The 20546-nt window shown below is 41.2% G+C and overlaps 1 protein-coding gene across 1 annotated transcript in view; it reads left to right on the plus strand.

Annotated features, from left to right (window-relative positions):
- The window catches only part of LOC126336687 (high-affinity choline transporter 1-like), a 347185-nt gene extending 331465 nt beyond the window's left edge, over positions 1-15720 (plus strand). Inside the window, exon 12 of the mRNA XM_050000635.1 lies at positions 12933-15720. Within this exon, the coding sequence (XP_049856592.1) occupies positions 12933-13216 (284 nt within the window). The 3' untranslated portion in view covers positions 13217-15720. The remainder of the gene's footprint in view (positions 1-12932) is intronic.
- The last annotated feature ends 4826 nt before the right edge of the window (positions 15721-20546 follow it).

Here is a 20546-nt window from a genome sequence, read left to right on the forward strand (position 1 = left end):
CATGTTGAAGTTCTTTGAACCAGTGTATAATGTTGTTGTTGTTGCGGTCTTCAGTCCTGAGACTGGTTTGATGCAGCTCTCCATGCTACTCTATCCTGTGCAAGCTTCTCCATCTCCCAGTACTTACTGCAACCTACATCCTTCTGAATCTGCTTAGTGTATTCATCTCATGGTCTCCATCTACGATTTTTACCCTCCACGCTACCTTCCAATACCAAACTAGTGATCCCTTGATGCCTCAATACTTCCTCATTAGTTATGTGATCTACCCATCTAATCTTCAGCATTCTTCTGGAGCACCACATTTCGAAAGCTTCTATTCTCTTCTTGTCCAAACTATTTATCGTCCATGTTTCACTTCCATACATGGCTACACTCCATACAAATACATTCAGAAATGACTTCCTGACACTTAAATCTATATTCGATGTTAACAAATTTCTCTTCTTCAGAAACGCTTTCCTTGCCATTGCCAGTTTACATTTTATATCCTCTCTACTTCGACCATCATCAGTTATTTTGCTCCCCAAATAGCAAAACTCCTTTACTACTTTAAGTGTCTCATTTCCTAATCTAATTCCCTCAGCATCACCCGACTTAATTCGACTACATTCCATTATCCTCGTTTTGCTTTTGTTGATGTTCATCTTATACCCTCCTTTCAAGACACTGTCCATTTCGTTCAACTGCTCTTCCAGGTCCTTTGCTGTCTCTGACACAATTACAATGTCATCGGCGAACCTCAAAGTTTTTCTTTCTTCTCCGTGCATTTTAATACCTACTCCGAATTTTTCTTTTGTTTCCTTTACTGCTTGCTTAATATACAGATTGAATAACATCGGGGAGAGGCCACAACCCTGTCTTACTCCCTTCCCGACCACTGCTTCCCTTTCATGTCCCTCGACTCTTATAACAGCCATCTGATTTCTGTACAAACTGTAAATAGCATTTCGCTCCCTGTATTTTAACCCTGCCACCTTTAGAATTTGAAAGAGAGTATTCCAGTCAACATTGTCAAAAGCTTTCTCTAAATCTACAAATGCTAGAAACGTAGGTTTGCCTTTTCTTAATCTTTCTTCTAAGATAAGTCGTAGGGTCAGTATTGCCTCACGCGTTCCAGTGTTTCTACGGAATCCAAACTGATCTTCCCCGAGGTCGGCTCCTACTAGTTTTTCCATTCGTCTGTAAAGAATTCGCTTTAGTATTTTGCAGCTATGGCTTATTAAACTGATTGTTCGGTAATTTTCACATCTGTCAACACCTGCTTTCTTTGGGATTGGAATTATTATATTCTTCTTGAAGTCTGAGGGTATTTCGCCTGTTTCAAACATCTTGCTCACCAGATGGTAGAGTTTTGTCATGACTAGCTCTCCCAAGGCCGTCAGTAGTTCCAATGGAATGTTGTCTACTCCGCGGGCCTTGTTTCGACTCAGGTCTTTCAGTGCTCTGTCAAACTCTTCACGCAATATCTTACCTCCCATTTCATCTTCATCTACATACTCTTCCATTTCCGTAATATTGTCCTCAAGTGCATCGCCCTTGTATAGACCCTCTATATACTCCTTCCACCTTTCTGCTTTCCCTTCTTTGCTTAGAACTGGGTTTCCATCTGAGCTCTTGATGTTCATACAAATGGTTCTCTTATCTCCAAAGGTCTCTTTAATTTTTCTGTAGGCAGCATCTATTTTACCCCTAGTGAGATAAGCCTCTACATCCTTGCATTTGTCCTCTAGCCATCCCTGCTTAGCCATTTTGCCTGCCCTTCCTGTCGATCTCATTTTTGAGACATTTGTATTACTTTTTGCCTGCTTCATTTATTGCATTTTTATTTTTTCTCCTTTCATCAATTAAATTCAATATTTTTTCTGTTACCCAAGGATTTCTACTAGCCCTCGTCTTTTTACCTGCTTGATCCTCTGCTGCCTTCAGTACTTCATCCCTCAAAGCTACCCATTCTTCTTCTACTGTATTTCTTTCCCCCATTCCTGTATAATAGCAACAAATTATTATTTTTAAATACACCTATATAGAAATTTACTGGTTCAAGCTATTATTATAGTTATAAATGAAGTTCGTAACCTTTTGATGTAAGCAGCGGGTGTGAAGTTTCAGTGTGGCAGCTATGCAATCCATGTATTCGCAACCATGGCTCTTGATGTTTTTGGGCTTAATAAATTATTCTTGACGTCGATATATATATTTACAATACAGCCCATTTGCAAATTCCGTGCTATTATAAAACATGCGTCTCTATCTGATGCTATTTAGGCAAAGATTGATGCATAAGCCACTCTCATATTAATTCTAATATCTTGCCTCTGCCGTTGCTGCCTACAGACTACTTTCTTTTCTTGTTTGTTCTACTTACCTGCAGCGTACCAAATCATTCCACATATTTGCCTTCTCGCCTTTCGTTCCCTTTGAGATGGGAATTACTACCTCTTTTACTTTTCATCTATACAACTCTAATGTTCTCAGCATGAACCAATTTTCAAGTTGGCAATATATCTTTTAATACATTTATCTTATTCTGAAATAAATTTCTTTCAAAAAATGTTATACAAGAATCTTCTACAAACTCATCTTATTAAAAAAAAATTTTTTTTTAGGAAATTGCCTATGCATCAGGTACTGTTGTGTCATACTCAAAGTACAACCGTTTTATAGCGGCATATGTCTTTCGCCCACTAAACTTGTGAGCCTTCAGGTCTACGAAATCACCACCAAAAGCAGAAAAACTAACAGTGAAGCGAAAACAGCCACTGGCAATACTAATCCAGATCTGAAATTTCAGAAAAATGTAATGAATGGCTACTTAATCATTGGAATTTGCATATCAGCTTGTGAGATATGTTAGTGGACATTGCTGAAAAATATGACCACTTTAGAGCAATCACCGTAGAAACGGTGCCTCACACTTTTTTTTGGCAAAACCGGATGCTGAACTGTTGGTTGGCTATTCGGATATTTAACTAAAAAACACTTGCTAGTGTCTAAGATGGATTTGCGCTGAGCCTCCACATTTTATAATAACAAAACGATGGTTCAAATGGCTCTGAGCACTATGGGAAATAACATATGACGTCATCAGTCCCCTAGACTTTGAACTACTTAAACCTAACTAACCTAGGGACATCACACACGTCCATGCCCGAGGCAGGATTCGAACCTGCGACCGTAGCAGTCGCGCGGGTCCGGACTGAAGCACCTAGAACCGCTCGGTCAGCGCGACCGGCTATAATAACAATTTAGTTTTTGTACGTCTCTTGAAAGCAAGTCTTCGCCCTCTTCCAGTATTTTGGTTTGGATGACTAACGCGAAATCGTCTGCATAGCAAAATTTCGTGCTGTTTATTTTTGGTAGTCTTTGTTGTTGAAACAGAAGAGCATTGGGACTAGTACAGATCCATGGGAAGTCAACTGTTTTATCTAAAATAATTTGTTTGTTCCACGTCCATCTCTAATTTTAAAGTGCAGGCTATTTAACATGATTTTAACAAGTATTGCCAGTTTCCCACTTTGCGTGCCTTAGTTTGAGCAGTAATACCTCAGACCGCATCATGCCGTACGCTGCTGTCAGTTCGATGACCTATTAATGTTTTTGGTTTATTATGTAAGATATCGTCTATGTAGGATGTTTAAGCTAGTGACTGCTCACAGCATCTCCGTCTACTGCTGAAGATAGTCTGATATCTGAAGCCAGTCTGAAATGTAGGAGTTGCTTTGTCCATTGCGTTGGGAATTCTATTCATAATTAGGCGTTCAAATGTTTTCAAACTTATGCTCAGCAGTGTGATCGGGTGTTAGGTAGAAGCGTCTTTCGGAGGCTCCCAGGTTTCAGGATTATCAACGTGTGTGCGATATCAATCTAAGGAGGAATTTCCCTGGTCTTTAGCTCATCTGTAAAAAATTCAGTAAGCAAAGTCTTTTCCTGGTTCCTGGTGTTTTATAAACAGTGGAATAATCCTACCAGTTCCTGCGCTTTTCCAATTTTTTAGAGTGTATAAGGCCTCTTTCATCTGCTGTTCACTGAAGGGATCCGTCAGGGTGGTAGTATTCTGTAGGTCTTCATCGATTTGGTTTAACTCATGGTTTGTCTGTTTCCGCTCCTGCCTTTTAATGCGTAATGCCATTTGTGAAGCTGTTATCCTCGGATCCGTATTGCAGCTATATGATATTCCCGCCAGTTTTCTTAGGAGTATCCAAGCTTTCCCGCACTTTTCAGCTGAGAAGTTTGCTCTTTGCATTTCTATTCTCGATCTTCGTTCAATTCTCCTAATATCTGTTTCACGATTTTGGCGTTGCCGATCACTTGGTATTCTTTGTAGAAGATTTGGATAGGTTTATCCCAGACTGGCATATGATATTTTGTTCTCACCTTGGGCTATAAAGCTTAGCCGGACCTGAAATAGTTCCCACAAATGTTCTGTAATTTTCTGGTTTTGGAGCTACGAAGAGCAGATTATTCTCCTCTTTTTGACCAATTGTGTCTAGTTAGCTTTCTTAATGTTCCATCTGGGTTTGCTGATGAATTTTGTAGCTGGTATTTCAGTACCAATTTTGCTTTTGTGGGGTGGTGTTGGCTTCTGGGAAATGTTTTAGTACTTTCCTTAAATGACTTAGTTGTTTTTCTCGTTAGTGAATATTGATAGGTCAGGGTTTGTGTCGGTTTGCCATGTACCTGATTGGAATGACTTAAAACTCTCGGCACCGTAACTTGGATACAGTTACTGTGCGTCGATCCTTTCGGACAGTTTTCTGCAATTTCGTCTATATTTATGTTCCCCAGGTTGGGTTTCAGTTCTTAAAATGTCGCACATATACTCAAGTTTGTAGATTGATCCAGTAACCAGATCTTTGAGTTCTATCGTTATTACTTAATTACTTTTGTGTCCTTCATTTTCTAGCTGGTTGCCTCAGTATAATCCGATATGCTGCTTTTATATATGTTGTGGATCCATAGATACGCGAGAGAAGCATTAATATCGGTGTATATTCCGTTGTTTTGCATATAACCATTGTGCTGTTGTTTCCAAATCGATTTCCTGTAGAGCTGTAACATCGATGTCATGTTCATTAGTCAGTTTGGTGAGTTGAACGCATATTTCTCTTGCCAATCCTTCTACATTAATTTGCAAAATACGGGCACCCCGTCCAATACTTTTTGTCTGAGTGGTTCTGGGAAGAATTGTTAAGTGTTTGTTTTTGCTGTTACTTTCGTCAGCCGTGAGAAACCAGGGGTGCGCCATCTTGGCGGGTGTCTGCATGTAGCACCCCCCCCCCCCCCCCGCACCCCACGGAAACTTTTTAACCTTTCATGGAGTAGTTCCGTAGCAGTGAACGGATGTGTTGTCAGAAAGTCTCGCACGTGAACTTGCAAACACATGTAACTTCTTTACAGTCCGGATTGACGTGCTCCATTGTGACATTCCCGCTGTCGCCGGGAAAGAAATAACCAGACGAGACTACAATCATCAGTGACTTTATTTTTTTCAGTTTCCGTCTCAGTTGCGTTCAAAAATACACAATACAAAATACACAATAACCACAACTCTTATTTTCAGATTTACGGAAAAGTGATGCTTGTTCAGGCTCCAGCAACTGTGACAAGTGATGAAAGCTCTATCCAGAAGTACGTACTACACTTGGAGGCAGCTTTCAGTACTTGTCTTTGTGAAGTTTCTGGATCCTTGATAAGCATCATCATTCCATACATGTGCGAGTAAAAATATCAGTTACTGGATTAGTTACTGGTATTGTGTATGTATGCCCAGATGGGAATGTATGGTAACATTTACAACGAAGGCTACGGTTTGGACAATGTAGTCCGAAAGTGATTACCACAAATACAAATTTTTGCGTCCAACTGTGATGGAAACTGAAAAAATGAAATACAGTAATCCCGGTTGCTGGTCCTCGTTCCTACATTATGTTGGAACTTAACATATTTCATCAATGGACTGTGCAGTTTTGCTGTGGGTTCTCGGCTTGTTACGACACTGAAGCGCCGGCATTTCAATTCGTATCACGACTGCAAACCTGCAGCTAGCGGCAGTTAAAACATTAACTACATAACTCGAGTTTTTCGAGGTGATAGTACTCGCACTCCTCGTAAAATCTTTTCTTAATTTCCCACAGTAAACGTTTCACGTAAATAAGGCGTTTCCGTGATGGTATACAAACTAGCGAAGGGCAAACGTATCAATTTGAGGAAAGGGACCTTGGTCCGGGAACGACAGAGTCGGAAGTTGCAAGCGAAAATCGTTGGGATACTGTGACAGTGGACCTCTTCTAATGCGAGCTCTTTCTTTTCTATGTTTCGTGAGGAGGCATCAAGGCCAAAAAGCAAGAAAACATGTCCAATAAACATGGGCTCTAAAGTGCATACCTGAAGGGCTATGAGCACTTATCTTTGGTACTGTGGAATATATCCCCTCCATGGAAGGGACAATTTTACCTTATTGTATGCGTACTACCTCCTCCCAAAAAATGGATAGCAAAGAGCTTGCAAGAGCAGATATCCGTTGCCAAAGGTATCAGAACGATTATGGTTTGTAATTGTCGACTCGGTCGTCTCCAGACAAGTGTCCCTTTCCTCAAATTGGTATATTTAATGTTTCCCATCATACCTGAAACATTGTAACATCACACAGAGTCGCCCTGTACGCTTAGCTGTGCCAGTCACATTTAATTCGAAAAGTATGATGTTCAGTTTCATAACAAAAGAAGTCTGTTCTAAAAGAATCAACCGATCGCCAAAATCGATCTGCTTATGATGTGTCCGCGTGTTTCGACCATAGTCTGTAGCTTTTACGGGCTTTTCCCTACAATGTCAGAAAAAAATCGCCACACCAAAATATAATTAGTTTGGAGTAACGAAATTTCTGGGATATATTTGATCAGGGTTTTTTTTTTTTTGTGGGTTTCAGTCCTGAGACTGGTTTGATGCAGCTCTCCATGCTACTCTATCCTGTGCAAACTTCTTCATCTCCCAGTACGTACTGCAGCTTACATCCTTCTGAATCTCCTTAGTGTATTCATCTCTTGGTCTCCCTCTACGATTTTTACCATCCACGCTGCCCTCCAATACTAAATTGGTGATCCCTCGATGTCTCAGAACATGTCCTACCAACCGATCCCTTCTTCTAGTCAAGTTGTGCCACAAGTTCCTCTTCTCCCCAATCCTTTCTAAATCAGAGAAAGTGGAGTATTGCAGATATGATTGTGAAGTGGAGACGCGAAGGAACAACCACACATAGATTAAGACCAGGCAGAACTGTGCACTGACGGACAGGGACCGTCGAGCATCACGGAAAGTGGATGTAAAAAATAGAATGAAACCAGAGAAAGGAAGCACTTATGAGTTGCAAGGATTGTTTGTAGGGAATTTAAAAGCGTGTGCTAGAAAGGCGACCAGTTCCTCGTAAGTCTGACACTTCTGCAGTCAGTGCTAAGTGACGCATGAGATGGTGTAAAGAGCGACGTCATTGGACAGTGGATGAATGAAAATGAGTGATTTGGGGCACTGAATTACGGTATACCGTGCGTGTGGTTTTCGGTTTGGTGAATGACAGGCGAAGGTTACCTCCAGCAGTTAAGTACGGAGTTGTTGTCGTGGTCAACAGTCCTGAGACTGGTTTGATGCAGCTCTCCATGCTACTCTATCGTGTGCAAGCTTCTCCATCTCCCAGTACTTACTGCAACCTACATCCTTCTGAATCTGTTTAGTGTATTCATCTCTTGGTCGCCCTCTACGATATTTACCCTCCACGCTGCCCTCCAATACTAAATTTGTGATCCCTTGATGCCTCCGACCATGTCCTACCAACCGGTCCCTTCTTTTGTCAAGTTGTGCCACAAATTCGTCTTCTCCCCAATCCTATTCAATATCTCCTCATTAGTTATGTGACCTACCCATCTAATCTTCAGCATTCTTCTGTAGCACCACATTTTGAAAGCTTCTATCCTCTTCTTGTCTAAACTATTTATCGTCCATGTTTCACTTCCATACATGGCTACACTCCAGGCAAATACTTTCAGAAACGAATTCCTGACACTTCAATCTATACTCGATATTAACAAATTTCTCTTCTTCAGAAACGCTTTCCTTGCCATTGCCAGGATACATTTTATGTCCTCTCTACTTCGAACATCATCAGTTATTTTTCTCCCCAAATAGCAAAATTCCTTTGCTATTTTGTGTCTCTTTTCCTAATCTACTTCTCTCAGCATCACCCGACTTAATTCGGCTACATTCCATTATTCTCGTTTTGCATTTGATGATGTTCATCTTCTATCCTCCTTTAAAGACACTGTCCATTCCGTTCAACTGCTCTTCCAAGTCCTTTGCTGTCTCTAACAGAATTACAATGTCATCGGCGAACCTCAAAGTTTTTATTTCTTTTCGGTGTATTTTAATATCTACTCCGAATTTTTCTTTTGTTTCCTTTACTGTTTGCTCAATATACAGATTGAAAAACATCAGGTAGAGGCTACAACCCTGTCTCACTCCCTTCCCAACCACTGCTTCTCTTTCATGTCCCTCGACTCTTATAACTGACATCTGGTTTCTGTACAAATTGTAAATAGCCTTTCTCTCCCTGTATTTTACCCTGCCACCTTCAGAATTAGAAAGAGAGTATTCCAGTCAACATTGTCAAAAGCTTTCTCCAAGTCTACAAATGCTAGAAACGTAGGTTTGCCTTTCCTTAATCTATTTTGTAAGATAAGTCGTAAGGTCAGTATTGCCTCACGTGTTCCAACATTTCTAAGGATTCCAAACTGATCTTCCCCGAGGTCGAAGTCTACCAGTTTTTCCATTCGTCTGTAAAGAATTCGCGTTGGTATTTTGCAGCTGTGACTTATTAAACTGATAGTCATACTCTTCACGCAGTATCATATCTCCCATTTCATCTTCATTTACATCCTCTTCCATTTCCATAATATTGTCCTCAAGTACATCGCCCTTGTATAGACCCTCTATATACTCCTTCCACCTTTCTGCTTTCCCTTCTTTGTTTAGAACTGGCTTTCCATCTGAGCTCTTGATATTCATGCAAGTGGTTCACTTTTCTCCAAAGGTCTCTTTAATTTTCCTGTAAGCAGTAACTATCTTACCCCTACTGAAGCCGGCCAGAGTGGAAGAGCGTTTCTAGGCGCTGCAGTCTGGAACCACGCGAACGCTACGGTCACAGGTGCGAATCCTTCCTTTGGCATGGATGTGTGTGATGTCCTTAGGTTAGATAGGTTTAAGTAGTTCTAAGTTCTAGGGAACTGATGACCTCAGAAGTTAAGTCCCATAGTTCTCAGAGCCACTTTTCAAACCCTCGTGAGATAAGCCTCTACACTCTTACATTTGTCCTCTAGCCACCCCTGCTTAGTCATTTTGCACTTCCTGCACAGGTAACAAAGTGATTAACATGGCAAGATCACCGGTTAACGTACGCGCGAGAAACCATTGCAAATGTGAAATACTGCTACATTAATAAGAACGTTGAATCCAAGCCCGCAAACGTGCGTGCATTGTGCTCTACTGATGACGGACGACAGTTTGTGGCATGGAGTTCCATGCCTGTTGCATTGGATTTTCTCACTAACTTCTCTTGGCTTTGCTCAGTTGCGTACTTAGCTGATGTGTTTCAACACTTGAATGTGTAAAAACTTACATTACAAGGAAAAAATGCAGACATCTTCAAAGTTGGGGATAAAATTAGTGCTATGGTCAAAAAGTGTCAGATATGGGCGTCAAGGTTAGAAAACGAGTCACCAACTAACATTTCTACTTTAAAACTATTCTTGGAGTCATCAGAGGAGAGTTTGCCTGACTAAATCAAGATCAATGTAGCCTAGCATTTACGCACCCTAGCCACCACTTTTAGAGAGTATTTCGCTGAACCTGACCCTGACGACAGATGGATTCGGAATCCCTTCAGCTGTGAAGAAATAGAGAAAATCTAAGGCCTCACTGTAGAAGAGCAAGATCAACTTGTGGTTCTGTCAAGCTGTGGTACGATGATAAACATTTTCATCGGTGATAAAATTACAAACTTCTGGGCGTCTGAGCGCAAGGACTACAAGAAACTCGGAGATAATGCAACCACATATCGGTGTGAGCAAGCATTTTCTTCCACGTGTTTCATAAAAAACAAATACAGGAATCGGCTCGAAATGCGGTCGGATTTCAGAGTGAAAGTTTCAAGTTTGGAACCTAGTATTTCAGAAATAATGGACTCAAAGGTCAGATTGAACTCATCTTGTCAAGAACTGAAAATTAAAAGTAACTGTATACTGACGGAGTTCTCTGTTAGAATTGTATTTTTTCAAATAAATAATACCTTGTATGAAATTAGTGTTGCCGGCCAGAGTAGCCCAGCGGTTCTAGGCGCTACAGTCTGGAACCACGCGACCACTACGGTCGCAGGTTCCAATCCTTCCTCGGGCATGGATGAGTGTGATGTCCTTAGGTTTGTTAGGTTTAAGTAGTTCTAAGTTATAGGGGATTGACGACCTGAGAAGTTAAGTCCCATAGTACTCAGAGCCATTTGAACCATTTTTGAAATTAGTGTTTTCTTATTTTTCACCGGTTGGTAGGACATGTTTTGAGGCATCAAGGGATCACAAATTTAGCATTGGAGGGCAGCGTGGAAGGTAAAAATCGTAGAGGGAGACCAAGAGATGAATACACTAAGCAGATTCAGAAGGATGTAGGTTGCAGTAAGTACTGGGAGATGAAGAAGCTTGCATAGGATAGAGTAGCATGGAGAGCTGGATCAAACCAGTCTGAGGACTGAAGACCACAACAGCAACATATTTTTCACACATATCTACTCAATGAAATCTCAAGTGTAGCACATCTGAAAGACCAATAGACTCAGTATTAATTTTTCCCGTCATTTTCAGTTCATACTCAATTTTTATTTTTTTAAGGAGTTTGTTATACTAAACACCCAGATTTGAAGACAAAGGTTTTGAGAAATAATCAAAAATTTAACAATAACGATAATGGCTAAATTGAAAAAGTTTTAAGCTGAATATTTCTTCAATAGTGAACATGTCAGTGATTTTTCTAAGTGCCAAAAATAGAAAACGTATCAAAAGACTCTAAATTTGGCTTTTTTAGGTACGTGATACTGTGATATGACAAGGTACCAATCATGCTCGATGAGGCGTTCCTCGAGAAAATTTTGTTGGCAATCCCTGGTTTATAGCGTAAAGCTACTTCTCGACGTGAGTTTTTTTTCCGTCAGTGTACCGGGTGATCAAAAAGTCAGTATAAATTTGAAGAGTTAATAAACCAGGGAATAATGTAGATAGGTATAAATTGACACACATGCTTGGAATGACATGGAGTTTTATTACAACCGAAAACAAACAAAGTTCACTAAATGTCCGACAGATGGCGCTGGACCGGAAAACGTCAGTGACTGCGCATGACAATCGTGTATAAAAGGAGCTGTAATGAGAGAGAGAATCGTATGCTGCTGCAGACCTGCCTGTAAACAGGTTTAAAATAATAATAAAGGGAAAAAAAAGAGAGAGAATCAGATGCGCCAGTAGTCGCAGCATGTTGACGTTAGATGAAAAGGCGCGTTTAGTGAAGCTGTATTATCAGATTGGGGAATGTGCTAGTTCAGCGTTACGATCCTATCGCCATAGGAAGGGGATTCGAACGGGTAAAGGTCCGTTGAGAAATGCAGCTGTGGCGAGAATGATTGCGAAGTTCGAAGCCACGGGTTGTTTAGACGATAGACCCTGTAGTGACCGACCGAGCAGAAGGCGTAATGCTGCTGAGACAGTTCATGAATAAAAGGAGGCTGTAGCCGGTTCGTTTATACACGGGGGCGTCAGCGCTCGTGCAGTCGCAGGTCGCACCGGCAGTCCATACTCTGCTGTTTGGTTGGCATTTAGACGTACCCTTCGATGATATTCGCACAAAATCCATCGGCATCACGAACTGTTACCTGGCGATTTTGTGAAGCGGAGGGCATTTGCAATGTGGGCGGAAGATGACGATTGGTTGAGTAACGTGTTGTGGACCGACAAAGCTCATTTCACGGCCCGTGGGTCTGTCAACGCCCACAACTGCAGAATTTGGACTACCGAAAATCCTAGAACTGTCGTGGAAGCTTCATTGCACTACGAGAAAGTCACGGTATGGATTGGATTTACCACATCTACCGTTATCGGGCCTTTTTTCTTCGCGGAAATGCGTGATTCTGGTTTTGTAGCTGCTACCGTGACGGGTGATATGTTCGCCGATATGTTACAGAATCGCATCATCCCCAGCCTTGCTGATAAACACCTGCTGGAACGTACGATGTTTATGCAGGATGGCGCTCCACCCCATATTGCTAGACTCTTGAAACATCTCTTGCGCGCGTCGTTTGGTGAAGATCGTGTGCTCAGCCGCCACTTTCGTCATGCTTGGCCTCCCAGGTCCCCAGACCTCAGTACGTGCGATTATTGGCTTTGGGGTTACCCGAAGTCGCAAGTGTATCGAGATCGACCGACATCTCTAGGGATGATGAAAGACAACATCCGACGCCAATGCCTCACCATAACTCCGGTCAGTGCTGTTAACAACATTATTCCTCGACTACAGCTATTGTTGAGGAATAATGGTAGACATATTGAGCATTTCCTGTAAAGAACATCATCTTTGCTTTGTCTTACTTTGTTACAGTAATTATTGCTATTCTGATCAGATGAAGCGCCATCTGTCGGACATTTTTTGGTCGTTTGTATTTTCTTGGTTCTAATAAAACCCCATGTCATTCTAAGCACGTGTGTCAATTTGTACCTCCCTATCTACATTATTCCGTGATTTATTCAGTTTTCAAATTTATAGTGACTTTTTGATCACCCGGTATTTCCATGAGCTGTAAAGACTCGCTGAGCTAGAGCAGGCGCGAGTGATGTGCGTGTGCTTGGCAGGCGGCGAGCACGGGCTGGGCCTGCCCGCGGCGCTGCACCTGCCGGGCTTCGAGGCGGAGACCGGCCGGCAGCGGTTCCCGTTCCGCACGCTGACCATGTTGGCGGCGGCCGCCACGCTGCTGGTGGTGAGCGCCGCGGCGCGCCTCCGCCGCCCGTCTGCCGGCTTCGCGGACGCCGCCGCCCTCAAGCCGCCTCCGCCGGGGGCTCCGGCCGCCGACAAGCTGGGCCTCGACAACCCGGCCGCCGCCGACGTGCTCGCCAGCGAGAAGACCAGCCGCCTCTGAGCGTCTGTCGCCGAGCCGCTACCTGGCGTAAGCCGGTCACCCTGAGACACTGCCTGGGAAAAGCAAATCATGCCCTGTGAAAATTTAGAGGCGGGTCTGTTTGCGGAGGACGCACTCAATCTGGTACAGCACCTACGACAGCAATTTATTACAAATCCTTCCCATAGAAAATTTACCACTGTCACCTCGGTATTGGGCCATATCGCGTCCTACCGGACCTTAACATCCGAATAGCCCTCTACCATTGTACTATCATTCATGGCGCAGTTGTACATGTGAACTGATGAGATACTGTGTACCTACTTTCTTAAATGTAATTCTGATTACTGCTATGGCCGAAACGCGTTGAGATGTACTTTCTTTAAAACGCTAAAGATATATTAGCAATAAAGGCGGACGATTATATTGACTAGTGATAAAACGTTTTTATGTCATTTATAGGCACTCGAAAAGATGGCAAAATTCTGCAAATTTTACAGACCTCGGGTCATCCCTGTATGTAGCTTGTCCCACCAAAGTGATAGGCGAGGTGTAGGTTCTTGTTCTTGTTGGCTGAAATGGATTGCTACTGTATGTGACTCGGATGTCAGGCTGAAGCAGATTATTGACAGAAGGAATCGGCATTACAGAAGGTATGCCAGCTGTTGTATTCACAACTAACAAAAAAGGTGTCGTGTGGATCCTAGTCCGGTGCGGGCCTCTCAATTTGACGCTTTTTCGGTGAGTGTGCATACGAAGGTCGCCGATTTTTTGTTCAAGTAGCTTCTCCTTTAGCTGACTGTGAGTTGCTCTCGTTTTCGAGAAGTCTATTTGGGTGGCTCGTCAATATTTGAAAAAAAGTCACAATTCAAACCACGAAGAGCTGCTGGTGAAATAAACCGTCAATAACTTCCAGTTTCTATCAATCCACCATAGAGTGCGAGGATTATTTAACCGTGCGCTGACATGAAGCAGAAGAAAAAATTGCTCACGAAAGGCAAGGTTCCTCTTTCGAGTCCTTGTCAACTACAAAGTTTTAATCGGCCTGGAAATTTCAAATCATCAGAGACAGCTATGATGAGTGAAAGGTAAACTATGGTAATAACCACGTCTTTGTCCTTTGTCCCATGTAGAAAGTGTCGTGTGCTGCCCATGTTCTTCTCTAGCGTGACCTGTATCTATAAAGTTGTGCATTTCGTATTGTGTCTTCACAGGGTACCATCTGCTTTTCCTAGGCCCGCTACCCGGATACCCGTGATATCCGTGTACTGATTATGTACAATGCGTAATTGATGCCTTGACACGAAAGGTACTACCGCGTCAAACATGTACAATGCGCACCTGTTCCATGATATCTCGCGATTACGGTACTTTTTTGTCTACAAGGGCACTGCTCACTTTGAATGTACAGAAGATTAAGATACAGAGGCCGGACAGTATTACAAAAGACTGTGTATGTGTTATGATATTTCATATTTTAAACAAACGTTGATTTTTACATAACTTTTACATAATATTTGCATCCCCTTTTTGTATTGAAAAGTAGAACGCCACACCACGAATCTGGCCTTTAACTTTTGAAACAGAAGTTGCTGTATGAAAGCAAATCTTTATTATGATTTTGAAATTTCGCACACAAATGTATTGGTGCAGTGTGCAGGCATTTTGCCATACGTAGATTCCAGTTCTGGAAGAATTCGTTCGTGACGCACCGCAGGCGGAAAGCACGTATATTGATAGTTCCAGCAATTTAGCTGATACCATTAAGACCCACTTTCCCATTGATTGGCACACAAAAATAATGAAATAGTTAGCGTGATTGGCAGGGTACTTCATTTAACCATGCATAACATGTACATATATTACACGAGTGAGAGGTCACGTAAAAACCTGTCATATCATTTGTTTAAGTTTTTCCTGGTTTAGCTTCTTTAATGCCCTAAGTTGATTTTATGTAAATACCGGAAAATGTTATTCAGTTGCTCTTCAGGTTATGGTGATCTCTATGAAACTGCTACTCACACAGAGCAGCAGCTGAAATGGGGAGCAGCGTGCACTATAGAGCTCCGGATGTTAAGCAGGCACGTTCTGCAAGGTGCTTATAAACAACTAATCTCAATCATTAACGGACGCACCGCCTCTATTGATATCACTGCATACAACAAGTACTTAGCTCTTGGCAAACTGCACATCACTCTCCTGGGACTTCTAAATGCCTGTAAATCATCAAATGTGTTGTGTCTGTACAAATTCTTGTAAATCGATTCATGTAAAAAGGTAAACTAAGAAAAGATATCAGATGTCAGCATACGGACCATTTTTCTTACCACCAGGAAGCAATTTTTTTATTATCCAAACGTTTGGGAAAGTGTATGAATTCTAAAGTGAAGTACGTGCTATAAACTGACAAAACGTGGAACGCTTCCAACTAAAAGCCGTCCATTCTGAAGTCTCAATGTGGTACCTGACAGAGAAGATTTGAAATGTGTTTTGTTGATTGTTAATAATAAATGGTTTTGAACACATTCAGGCTTGTTTTTCTTTAATGTGCATTATAATTTCGTGATTTCCCTTTCACTCGCTTCCCATCCTAGCCCGTTTCGTTTTTTCCTTCAGTGGTATTTAGTTTACACTTCACAACCACGCATGCTGTTTTTGTATCCACAGCAATAGACATGTCAGTGATATTCCGGTGATAGCGCAAATATTAGAGAGGCAACGGTCTACGAAAACCTCAAATAATTAGATTGCACAGTTTCTAACTACGAAATATCCACAATGTCTAGAAGTATTATAAATAGCTCGGTGCTATATGGCAGACAAGAGAAAGTGTGCAATAGTTTCAGTGATGAAAAGAAAAAGAATCGTATGGCTTTCTGGCACCGAGACCAAGAAAATCTGATCCATCCAATAGCTTGAAAGGCTTTTCCTTCTGCCGCATAAAACAGCACCTTTCTTTCACGAAATTCTGTCTTACGTGTATTTTTTTAGTATGAGTGACTGTAATGAGTGTTAAGATGTGTCGTTTCTGTGTTATTTTGGTGATGAGAGAAGGGTGATGGCGCCGGGTGTAATTCTTCTTTCACTTCAAATAAAAGATTAAAGGTTAATTGTTTGGTTGTTACCAAGAAGATAAAGCGGAATTATCAAATGACAAGAGTGAAACAAAAAATCGACGTAAGACAAGAGAAAGTGTCTGATTCTTTGTTAACAGGGTAATGCGTGACCGTGAATCCATAAATTAAAGCCTACGTTGGATTTATAATGCGGTTATATTCTTTATAAGACATCGGAATTCGTGAAGTAAGTTTAGAATAATTGCATGTTCTATTACTGACTATGCAATACGCCTCTGAAGCTGCTGTAATGGCAACCGGTCAATGGCACCAACGTATTAGCACCAACCAGCTTAAACTGTTCCTCACCGTCACAGAAACTGAAAATATACTTAAAATTCAATATTACTATAAGGAAATGTGATAGTATTAAATAAAAACATAATTTCTCTCAAGATTTTATTGTAAATCTAAAAAATACAAAAACTAGAATGTCACCATCTTATACTAGCCGTTGCGACAGGAGGCGCACAAAAAGGACAGTGATGCAGGAAGCTTTTTCTGCTTCCTCAATTAATTCCTTTTTTAACAAAATTCAAATGATTATTCAGAGTTCACATACTTTATTAGGGTTTATAGTACTGCATCATTTGTGCGTTTATGTTACTGTGTAAATTTTTGTTCACTTATACTGTTCTATTGTACAGTCCCCTTGAATGGCGTTGACACAGTTCTTTATGTATCTTGACGATGCCATTCAGCAGATCGTCACTCAGTTTCGGATACATACACGCAAATATACTGTATTGATTCGTTTCGTATGTATAAATAATGAAGTTACGTTTGAGGTAAAAGAACTGCGTTTAAAAGTTCACAAATCTCGTTACGCCCATATTTGTTATCCTCAATTCAGTGTTCAAAGTAGCTAGTTATTCTCATTTTTCTCTTACAGTAAAAATCGTGAATAGTTTTGTTAGTTCATTTTCAGTGTCTTCTTTGAAGAACATGGAGTGGACGCATGGACAGCTGATAGGTGAGACCAAAGGTCGTCGGACGGTACCAAGTTGAAGGATGGTACCCAGGCGATGATGTACAAGGCTGGACGAGTACGGGACATCTGAAACCAACCGGGTTGTCTCTCGTGCATGCGCAAGGTTTCTTGGAGCAATCGTACAGTAGGATCAGAAACGTCTTTACACAGACCATAACAGTTGCACTTAAAATAAAACTTATTAAAAAGGCAGACAATTATTCCTTACAAGCTACACATAAATCATATGAAAAGCGCGCACATAATTAGGACACCTGTGCCTTATTTTCATGGAACTTCGTTTTAATAGTTGTTTAATTATTCTGCTCCACAACGTGCATTTAATTAATCTGTCAAATCGCTAATGTTCATAGCAGGCACTTCAAGTATCCTTATTAAACATAGGTTCGTAGGTCGTGGTAATAGAATATCTTCTAACGGCACCGATGGCATAACACTTAGCGTCGGCGATCAAGTTTGTCTTGCATCACTGGGATTTTCGTCGGGTACACGTGCAGGCAGTGTTACTGTAAGTCGGCGAAGCTGTATAGTGGCTGCGGTGTTCGTGTACCTGTGTGAGTAGAATGCCTCGCTGATCTTTGTAAGGACATAGCTCTTCTGCACATCGAACGACAAACAACCAGCTGTCCAAGGGACTGAACCCAGGTAAGCTAAAATTCTATCCTTTTTCGAGGCGGCTGCGTCGGCGAAACTGTCCAATTGCACTACGCGATACACGCCAGACACAAGATTTCACTCAAAGGTTACCCTGCCTGCAAGTGCCCTAATTTCAGTCACAAACATTTAATTACTACTAGAAGCACGCACAGATTTCGCAACAGCTCGGTCATAGCGTGTATTTCTGTATACCTGAATTTTCCTGAAAATTTTTGTACTTTCTTCTTCCATAGATAATCTTAAGTATTTCTTCTGTTACCCATGGTTTCTTCGCAATTACCTTCTTTGTGGCTATATTTTTGTCTCCAACTTCTGTGATTGCCCTTTCTAGAGATTTCCCTTCCTCTTCAACTGTACTGCCTGCTGAGCTATTCCTTATCGTAAGGTCCGTAGCCTCAGAGAACTTCAAGCGTATTTTCTCATTTCGTAGAACTTCCGTATCCCACTTCTTTGTGCAATGATTCTTCTCGAATAGTTTTAAACCACAACCTACTCTTCATCACTTTTGAATTGTGACCTGAGTCTATATCTGTTCCTTGGTACAGCTCACAATTCAATATCTGATTTCGGAATCTCTGCCTGACGATGATGTAATCTAACTGAAATCTTTCCGTTTCTCCCGGTCTTTTCCAAGTATATCTCCTCAACATGTTATTCTTGTACAAAGTATTCGTTACTACTAAGTGAAATTTTTTGTAGAGCTCAATTAATCTTTATCCTCTCTCACTCCTGCTATCAATCCCATGTCGCCCCCTAATTCTTTCTTCCCCTACAACTACATTCTAGTCCCTCATGAATTAGAGTTTCGTCTCGCTTAACGTATAGAATTACCTAGAAATATCCACATATTCTCCTGTTTTTACCTCAAATGTTTCTGAGAACTCCCTCTCTACTTTCACTCATCACTTTGATCCCTCACACACATTCTAGTTAGCTTTATCAACTAGTCTGGCATCCCACATTCTGCCATTATCCTCCACATGTCCTCTCTCATTTTGTTGTCATGTACTTTGTTGAAGTCTATAAACATACAGAAGGTTTCCTGATTGTGCTCCCAGCTCTTATTTAGTATTTTTCTTAGTGTGACTGTTTGGTCTGTTGTTGACTTACCCTTTCTGATCCCCGTTTGTGCTACGTTTAACATTTCTTTAATGTATGGATTGAGCCAGTGCAGTGTAATTCTTAATGTTATTTTATAACACGTACATAATAGCGCTATCACTGTATAGTTCTGTGTTTCCCTTCTTGTATATGGCACATACGGCAGTAGTTTTCCATTCCTCCGGCATTATTTCTTTCCTCCACACCTCATTTATCAATTCGGCTAACAATTCATTTGTCTTGTCTCCCACTTCTTTGATGAGCTCTGCCGATGCCACGTCTATGCCTGGGGCCTTGCCATTTTTCAGTCTTTTATTGCCTCCTTGACCTCCATCAGAGCTGGTTCTTCGACTAATGGTTGTATGTTGTGGTTGTTTTCTGCCCTGTTTTTGTTGTCGAATGTGTCTACCGGGCTGTTGAGGAGTTCTTTGATGTACCTTCTCCAGTTCTCTGGATTCCTTTAATTTTTAGTGATCATTTTCCATTCCCATCCTTCATTGTCACAGGCTTAGCTCTGTACTCCTTTCTACAGCTTCTCATTGTCCTGAAAAACGATTTACGATTGTTCTGGTTATAGTCCTCCTCTGCCTTCTCTGTCTGTTTATGAATGATCTTTTCTCTCGCCTGATTGTTCTCTTCATTTCTCTCGTGGCTGTCCTGTTTTTCATGTGTTTTTCATATTTGTTATTGCTCATCATTGCCTATCTGGCTCTCTTCCTGTCCTCAACTGCTTTTCTATATGTTTCAATGAACCAATGTTTGTGCTTAATATTCCTGTTATTGTTAGCTCCTAGCAATTACTGTGATGCCTCCTTTATAACAATTGTTATCTTTTTCCATTTTGTATTGATATCTCCACCTTCTTTGCTTTTGCTTTCGTTCTTTAATCGTGTGAATCTATTTCTAAGCTTAGTAAGCTTAGTCTTAAACTGTTCATTCACCTCCTCTTATTTTAGCCTACTCATATCTACTCTTTGGGTTCGTTTGCCACTGTTGCTTTTACTTGGTTGATTTGGTAATGATTGTTTCGTCTTTGTTAGTGCAAGAGAATGGTCTGATCCTATCTCAACCCCTCTCATTGCCTTTTCATGTTTTTTTTCTTTATCAGCTCATGGTTTATTTGGTTCCTAGTTAGTCCATTCGGTGAGGTCCTTGTTGCTTTATGTATTTATGGGGAAATGATGTACTGACTATTTTCATGTTTATAGCTGTGCCGAAGTTGATAAGCCTTATACCATTATCATTGGGTTCAATGTGAAAGCTAAACATGCCTACATATGGTTTGGTGTTTTTGCCCTACTTTTGGCATTTAAGTCTCAGCACAATTTTGATGTCGTACAGTGGTAATCTACAGCACATCTGGCCTAAGGTGTCGCAGGATTGGTGTTTTATTCTTCTTTCTCATTCTCGGTTGAGACATGGACACTTACTAATTTGATATGTCTATATTTACCTTTGATTCTTATGTTGAATACCCTTTCATTGA

The sequence above is a fragment of the Schistocerca gregaria genome, chromosome 2 (genome assembly GCF_023897955.1).
Source record: "Schistocerca gregaria isolate iqSchGreg1 chromosome 2, iqSchGreg1.2, whole genome shotgun sequence".
NCBI lineage: Eukaryota > Metazoa > Arthropoda > Insecta > Orthoptera > Acrididae > Schistocerca > Schistocerca gregaria.